This window comes from Lactuca saligna, chromosome 2 (assembly GCF_052625555.1).
Source record: "Lactuca saligna cultivar CGN05327 chromosome 2, ASM5262555v1, whole genome shotgun sequence".
Lineage (NCBI taxonomy): Eukaryota > Viridiplantae > Streptophyta > Magnoliopsida > Asterales > Asteraceae > Lactuca > Lactuca saligna.
The window spans coordinates 181,185,786-181,194,636 of NC_136418.1; the positions used below are offsets into that span (position 1 = coordinate 181,185,786).

Below are 8,851 nucleotides of genomic sequence, written 5' to 3' on the forward strand. Positions count from 1 at the left end.
AACTGGGCATGAGACTGCATTTTAGCACCACTTACCATCCACAGACAGACGGCCAGAGCGAGAGGACCATTCAAACCCCCGAGGATATGTTAAGGGACTGCGTCATTGACTTTGGTTGGAGCTGGGAATCCTACCTACCCCTTGTAGAGTTCTCCTATAACAACAACTATCGTTGCAACATTTGTGCTCCACCTTGCAAGCTGTTGTATGGGCGGAGATGTTGTACCCCAGTCTGCTGGAATGAGGTTGGTTACCGGGTTATGGGACGGACCAAGGTGATTCTGCAAACTACCAAGAAGATTCACCAGATTAGGTAGCGATTGCACATTGATCAGAGTCGCCAGAGATGGATCGGGACTTCAAGAGCGTACTCTGGGCATACGCGTGGATTAGAAAAACCCTAATATGGGTTGTTGCAACTTATAACCTATAAATTCATCCTTAACTTTTAGATATGGCCTCATTTCAAGTCCCTCATCCTCCTGAAAACCCTAAACGTCCCTTTTAGCCTCCCATCCTACATTTTGAGCTTTTGAAGTAAAGTTGGTGTGTTTTAGTCCATTTTGAAAAAAACTCTAGAATGAGGTGAAGTTCATAGCTTGGTGGGATATTGGTAATCCATAACCTCTACCTGTTTTGCAAAGATTTTGAGGTATCAAGTTCTTATCTTGAACACTAGTGGCTTAGATCTCCTCTGGGTCCAGTTTGTTATGTTTTTATCCATGGTTGAGTGTATGTTTGGACCAGGACATCCCAAAAGGCTTATTTTTCCAGATTTAGCTTTTCTATGGCCCCCTCATGCATAAGGGTGCCACCTTTATGAAGCTTAAGAGTCTCATGCAAGCATTAAGTCATATGTTAAGCCCTTTTTGAGCTAAAGAGCCTTGTCTAGCCTTGCATGAATGTAAAGCTAGCAACTTTATATGTTTTCTTAGCCTAATAGGATGAAATCTACATTTTGGGGTGTTATCTTAAGGTATTAAGAACATAATGGGAGAATTGGCTTAACAGGGGAGTATGATGGGTGTACTAGCCAGTATGTGCAGCGTAAAAGCTTCATTGCGTGTACGCTAAGCGTACAGTTGGGTACCCCTGCGTACTTAGTATGTGGGCTTGGGGTTTTGGGATTTGCAAATTGGGTTGCAGTTTTTGTCCATCTTTGGGCCAACACGTCTTGGGCCCTTGTTGGACTTTTTGAGCATGAGTTTTGGGCTAGCTAGGAAGTTCGACCTTAGGATAAGGCCCAATAAGGAGTTGCTCCTAATTTGGAAAAGTGGGCTAATTATGGACCTTGTTTATTTTGGACCTTTTTGGATCAAGGTTGGCTTGGGCTTGGCCCAATTGATGAGGGTTTAATGGACAATTATGAGTTACGATATTTGAGGTGATAATCCAATCATTAATTGGAGGTTTATTTATTATGACAGTTCGGGATTCTCAGTGAGTTAGCATCCGGATAATTCAATTCAGTTTGACATTGTAAGGTTAGTTTTCCTTACTATGCTAAGAGGTTCGAAGGCACCAAGGCCGACCCTTTTGGATTGTTATCTTGATTATCATATGATGCTAAGTGTTGTGATCTGTTAGATCCGTATCCTAGTGTATAAGATGATGCTATGATTGATGATCTGTTAGGCATGTATGATTATTATATGTGTTAGCTAGTGTTTGATATATATGTGATTAATGTGTGACTGCGGGTGGGTTGAGGTGGACCTCCTTTGTGCTCTAGGCCAACAGAACCAGGGAGGCCCGGATAGACTGAAGGCCCATCGGGGCGTACCTGTCAGGCTGAAGGCCCGGAGAACGGTCCAAACAGGCTGAAGGCCAGGTGAGGCGCTCCAGACATGCTGAAGGTTCTGAGAGTGGGCCGGATAGACTGAAGGTCGGTGAGGCGGTCCAGACATGCTGAAGACTCTATATGCATGTTGTTTGTTTATGATATTATTCGTCTGTATGGCGTTGGTATTTTGGGGGATCTCCCTAAGCTTCGAGTTTACAGTTGTGGATTTTGTTTCAGGTACTTCGGATGACCGCGGGAAGGCGAAGGCTTGATCGTGCACCTCTTTGTATTTTATGTGATAATTTATGGGTTTTCTCTGATGTTAAACTATTTTGAAAACAATTTGTAAATAATGGATGGTTATGGAAATGTTTAAAAAGTTTAATTTTTTCTTGAATTTTATGGATGTTACATTTGCGCACTGGCACGATGTACTCCCATGGAAGTCCCTTTGCGTACTTGTCGATTTTTTCCATTTCATCTAGGACGATGCGCAAAGCAAACTCCGTTTTGTCTGTGAATATTCATCAATGGACATGTTGTCCTTCTTCAACGTCAGGAATTGGTTCTCAAGCTCCAGTAGGTTTTGGGTCGAGCAGAACTAGCGTTTGAAGTGTACCAAGAACTCTAGTCATGTCAATTGTAGTGGCTCATTGAGGATATTGGTCTTCCCCAGAGTGTTCCACCAGTGAACAATGCCACTTCTGAACTGACGTACTACATATGTGGTTTGTAGCTTTCCCTTGCAACCACATGTTATAACTTCATCTCCGAGATCCAGTGCATAACTCCAGTTGGATCTTCTTTCCTAGTGAAAGTCGATGGCTTGCAATTTGTGAAGTCCTTATACTTGCATTCTTTCCTCGCGACTCCTTCATATTGGTTATTCCTTCTAACCACTAGCGGTTCTGCTTGACTAATGGTTCTACTGTAATTTCCTTCTTGCGATTGACCCTTAATCAGTTTAGGTTGTTCAAAAGACACAGTAGGTTCATCCCTATTGTTCTATAACATTTGGCTCAATTCTTTCATTTGTTCGGCTATCATAGCCTGAACATGGCTTGCACTCTTGCCATCATGATTGGCTCAGGTGCAGCCGCTACTTTTGGTGCACGCTCAATCACTTGGGGTTGAGGCTGCTGATTGCCATTAGTATTTCCATTAGTGTTTCCGAATCCACTTTGGATTCTTGCCATGTCAATTTATATACCAAATCAAGCATTCGGTGTGTAGCGACGAGAATTTAGATAGGAAAACTTTATTTACGTTAGACATATAAATCTCCTTATCATTCCAAAAAGTTACATGCAAGTTGTAATATTGTAATTAAACGTTTAGAATCCCGAGCACATAAAATTTTCAAATCCGGTCGGCAACATAGCATAGATCCATTCAAATAATAGCATATAAGACATCTTTATAGCTATATGATAAATCATTTAGCACATAATAGCAATTTAGGCATCTTTCCTAAAATAAGTTAGTGCCCGTGTATATTCAGGTATACTTCCTAAATATAACAGACACTCATCTCACAATTATCGCTTAGAATTATAAGTTTAAGTTTAGAAATTCTACACACTCCTAGTTCACTTAAACTAATGCTCTGATACCAACTGTGACATCCCCAAATTCACGGTTAGAAAAGACCGATTTGTTTATGCTTTATTTGAAAATCATTGTATATTTTTAAAGAAATATATTATGGAATTTGTTCCTAAAAATATGATAAAGAATTTATCAAAGCATTTCCGAAGATATGTATTATATTAAAAACCTCGGGGTATCATTGTTAATACAGATCAAAAGCATACACGTAAACAACATACGCCTTATAATATCTATTTGTTCTAATAGTGTATAATTAAGTTTATTAATTTCATCAAATCAAACAGCTTGATTACCCGTTCCTGTTATCCTCATTTTTTGTCCATGGAGCATCTAAAGTAAGGGACATATCATAATTATTTTCATCGGGATGAACACTAATGTTAAGGGGGTTCCTCAATCATATATGTCCGTAAGGCAACCATGAGGGGGATGAAGTACACTGATGTAGACATCGTTCACAAATACCTACAGGGTGCGAGCCTGCCAGCGTTCCACTAGAATGTTTAGAATAGTCTATAGTAGTCATTTATACTCCGCTAGATGACTGAATCATCATCAACATCGAGGCCTCTCATTAATTTATTCATCACACACCAACTATTTCATCTACCCATGTTTTACCCCAACATATTTGTTAATATAAAATACATATACAGTTTAAATAATTTAAAACATGTATAAAACGTTCATCCAACATAAATATTAGGTAAACATATAATATGTACACATAACACGTAATTTATATAAAATATTTCATATCTATGTATAAAATGAGAGTAACTATGCACTCACTTTAGTAACATGATTGGATAAAATCTAACTAGAAACGGTCAGCGGTTCGTGATTGTCGGGCTCAAGATAAGGAACGCCTTCAGCAAACGAGAGAGAGAGATAAGAATTTTAGGTGTAAGAGTTGACCCTAACTATTACACTATTATACTAATGGTTAGCGTGAAAACGCGGGCATTACATAATGTGACAAAAATAAAAGAAAAATAAATAAATAAACTTTTAAAAGCCATTATAGATGCCTTTATAACACCAAAAAAGGACAATGATATAAAAACTCTTAAGTTTGGAAGTTTTTGTTCTTTTACCCTTTTGTGGATTTTAGAGTTATTAAAACCAGATGTTTACAATTTTTTTTTTCCAATTGACGCTTTAATTTATTAAAACTCTTTATTTTTGGTAGAAATGTTCGGTTTTAGCATTTTTTTTTTCTGGTTCATAAAAACCTTTAAGTTTTGTTTTTTGGTTTGTTAAAACCCTTAACTTTAGTAGAAATTTTCAATTATATCGGACTAATAGCAAAGTTTTATTATTTTGAATTTTTTTAATAAAGTCATAAAGTTTTTTTTTTTTGAACAAAAAAATCTTGATTATTTAACATTTTGTATAAATTAACGAATAAGTCTTTTTTTTTAATATTTGAATAACAAATGACAGATTATATTATTTTTTCAAAATAATGAGACTTTTCTGTTCAAATTTTTTTTAAGAATTTTTTTTGAAACTTTCCCAAAAAGTTTGAGATTTTTTGTAGATTTTCCCTATTATACCAGATAAATTTGTAAAAAAGGTAAATTTGAAAGAAAAAAGTTGCAATTTAAGACATTAGCGGACTTAAAATACAACTTTGAATAAAAACGATAAAAACTTACAAACATTAGTGTTTTTTATAATATTTTTCACTAAAAAAAGAATAAACACTTGTGACCGGTCAAAAAAAAGTCCAAATTGACCAAAAATAAACAAGTCTTTTTTGGTGTCCTTATACCCAAAAAAATGGGTAAATTTGGTTTGAGTTTTCATCGAGTGGCTGGATCTATATGCTTTGGGGTGGAGATATGAGGTGTAGTGCAGTCTGGTCAGGACCGATCCTGAGGATTCAAATATCCAGGATGAGCCGTAAAAAAAAAGGCCCTAACGTGTAACGAATTATTTCTATCCAAAGATTGATCCCAAAACTTGATTTGTTTAACCGAAAATGAAGTCAAATTAATATACATAACTAAAAATGACAAATTGAACTTGAAATTATAAAACGTAGACTATTTGATGCGAAATTTGTGACTAACCTTCTTTGATCTTTTCTAAAGAAGCTTACAACGCCTTTCTCCTTGTATTATGCAACTATTTCATATGCTAAATCTCACAAATCATTAAAATTTTCAAAAAAAAAATGGGAAAAACTCAAAAAAAAAATCTATGTGTGCTTTGTGGGGTGTAATCTGATGGTTTATTAATGGAGAAAAATAAGTTTCGAACTCCAGATGCATTGGAAATGATGACTTCACATTTTCTCTTGTTCCTTCAAAACCATAGTGCCCATATGCCATTAAAACGTGTATATCAAAAGAAAACAAATACAATTTAATGTGTAAGACTTAAGAAATATAATTTTTTGTGTATATGTGATTACTTTAGAGTCATGTAAATTTTGTAATTTTGTTTTATGGGTCTTCTCTCCTCATGGAAGGTTATGCGAGAATCTATAATCTATCTCAAAATTTAGAATATTTAATTTCCGATTCAATCATCAATCAATCTATTTCAATATTCAAAATTTTTGATTTTTGATAACATAACCTAACAATAATGATAACTGATAAGTATTCAACATTCACTAATTAAGTTTCTCTACATTTGATTACAATAATAACCGATAACAATCATAAGATAATCTAAATACTCCCTCCGTCCCATTTTTATTGTCCACAGACAAAAAACACAAAGTTTAAGAAAACAATAATTACTGATTACTTTAATCAGTAAAATGACATTTATACCCTTTTTTTTAAATCTTACATTACTTTCTTTTAAAATTCTAGATTTTTAATTACTCTATATACAATAAAAACTTTGCAGTAAAATATTTACTCAACAAAAGTAATATTCCTATTTTAAAAATTTTGTTTTTTTTTGTAAACAAATGGAGGTAAAAGTGCCGCCATGTTTTAATGTCAAAATGATCTAAATTTTTGACTATTCCGTATAAGAATTTTAATCGTCAACTTTTTTTCAATCACTTTTAAATTTCATATTCTTATGGTGGCAAATATGCCGCCATAACTACGTACATAACAATAAATTTGGCTGTATTTATTTGCATCTAACAGTTCCTAATACACCATATTCAACTTTATTCTCATTTCACACTTAAATTTCATATGGAGCATTCCACAAATCCACTCACTAAAAAAAACACTACCATTGCACAACGTCAAGCTATATTCCAAGTCTTATTGCAAGAAAGTTTGGATGGACGATTAAAGAAAGGTTCCGCAAGTGAAGTAGCTTCACTATTCTCGGTTTCTAAACGGACCGTTAGTCGTATTTGGCGTCAAGGTAAAAATCAAGTTGACCAAGGATTACCGGTTGATTTATCTTCAAACATGTCAATGGTTGTCGGGCGGAAAAGGATACAAATAAATTTGAATCAAGTTTCAGAAATTCCGTTACGTCGTCGATCCAATATACGATCTCTTGCAAAATCTTTAAATGTTTCAAAATCAACTATGCATAGACGGATTAAGGAAGGTGTGCTTCGACCGCATACAAATGCCATCAAGCCGACTCTAACTCATGAGAATAAAAGAGCAAGGTTAGAATTTTGTTTATCAAAGATTACGTTGTCATCATTATTTAGTCCACTTCCTACATTCTATGATATGTTTAACGTTGTCCATATTGATGAGAAATGGTTTTACATGTCAAAACCATCAAAACGTTACTATCTAGTCCCCGGTGAGGATGAACCATTAAGAACATGCAAAAGCAAAAAATTTATCACAAAGGTTATGTTTCTAGCGGCGGTAGCAAGACCGAGATTTGATTCATCGGGCAACGAAGTTTTTTCGGGAAAAATAGGTATCTATCCATTTACAACATTGGAACCCGCTAAACGTTCAAGCAAAAACCGTGTTGCGGGAACATTGGAGACAAAGCCTATTCTATCGGTAAACAAAGAGATAACAAAGTCATGGTTGATAGAAAAAGTTCTACCGGATATTAGAGCTAAATGGCCGCGAGGTCATACGGGTCCCATATTTATTCAACAAGACAACGCAAAGCCCCATGTTGATGTTAATGATAGCGAGTTTCTTGAAGCGGCATCTCGAGATGGGTTTGATATTCGACTTTGTTTTCAGCCCCCAAATAGCCCGGATTTGAATGTGTTAGACCTTGGATTTTTTCGGGCAATACAATCACTTCAAGAACAAGAGGCTTTGCGTACAATTGATGAATTGGTTGATGCGGTTCAAACATCTTTTGAAAGAATGCAATCGCAACAACTTAACAATGTTTTTTTAACTCTACAAACATGCATGAAAGAGATCATGAAGATTCAAGGTGGCAACAACTATCATGTACCGCATATTGGTAAAAATAGGTTAGAACGACAAGATAACTTGCCACTCCAAATTGAGTGTGATCAGAGTTTAATAGATGATGCTATAATGTTTTTGAACCATTAAAAAATTGCTTATCAAAAGTTTTTGTAAAAAACACTTCACTGTGTTTTGATTTTGTTGTAATGAAAACGTAAAGATATTTCTCTTTTGGAATTGAAGCTCACTAATTTATTGCCACTTTATCTTTTGTTTTCGTAAAGTACATATTATAATTTATTCTTATTTTCCTTCTCAAAAATTAGAATATTAAAGATATGATAGATGACTCAAATAAAGGGTAAAATTGTAAAAGTGCACATTTATTTTTAGCAATGACAATAATTTTGGGACAACTAGAAATAGGAAGGTAGACAATAAAAATGGGACGGAGGGAGTATCTAATAAGTGGAAAATTAAAGAAAACGAGAACTAGAAAAATCTAACCTTGACCAAGTGAACAATTGAAGTCTCAATGTCACTGTCTTGAATGATCGACTCGCTGCCTTCTATGCGTAGAGTCGTGGATTAGAATTGAGCTTGATATAAATTTGTGATTCCTGACCTCATTAATGAATATAGTTATATACTAAAAAAATGGACCCTTTGCATATGCCCATATTGCCCCCCTTCATCACTAGCCATGAGTCTTGTCACAACATCTATTTTAGATATTGAGGACCATTGGTTTAAATCGTATCAACTTTATATCAGACATTCTGTCAGAAATACTCAAATATAAACATCATCGATTGTTACCCTTTCTTGTAACCTTTTAAACTTTAAATAAAATTAAAAAACCTAAATGAATGTTTATACGATAATTTAATGTTAATTTCAATCTTAACTCTTTTATTAACCGAAGACCGTTAATATTAACTCTTTTATTAATTGAACACTGTTAGTACTATTTTTGGAATTTAAAATACAAAACTTACATGTTTTAAGTTTTTCTGGAGAAAAAGAACGTAATGTTTGTTTTTTTCTCTTTCAAGTGATACAATTTGACTTTTGTATAACAACAAAGCCTAAACTGTTGAGACTTCTTATTATTTTAAAAGTCAAG

General features: G+C 34.7%; 1 protein-coding gene across 1 annotated transcript; it reads left to right on the forward strand.

Annotated features, from left to right (window-relative positions):
- Window positions 1–6,564: 6,564 nt before the first annotated feature.
- LOC145030462 (uncharacterized) lies at window positions 6,565–7,872 on the forward strand. The gene has a single exon (XM_078978828.1). The coding sequence runs from the start codon at window positions 6,565–6,567 to the stop codon at window positions 7,870–7,872; it is 1,308 nt and encodes a 435-aa protein (XP_078834954.1).
- The last annotated feature ends 979 nt before the right edge of the window (window positions 7,873–8,851 follow it).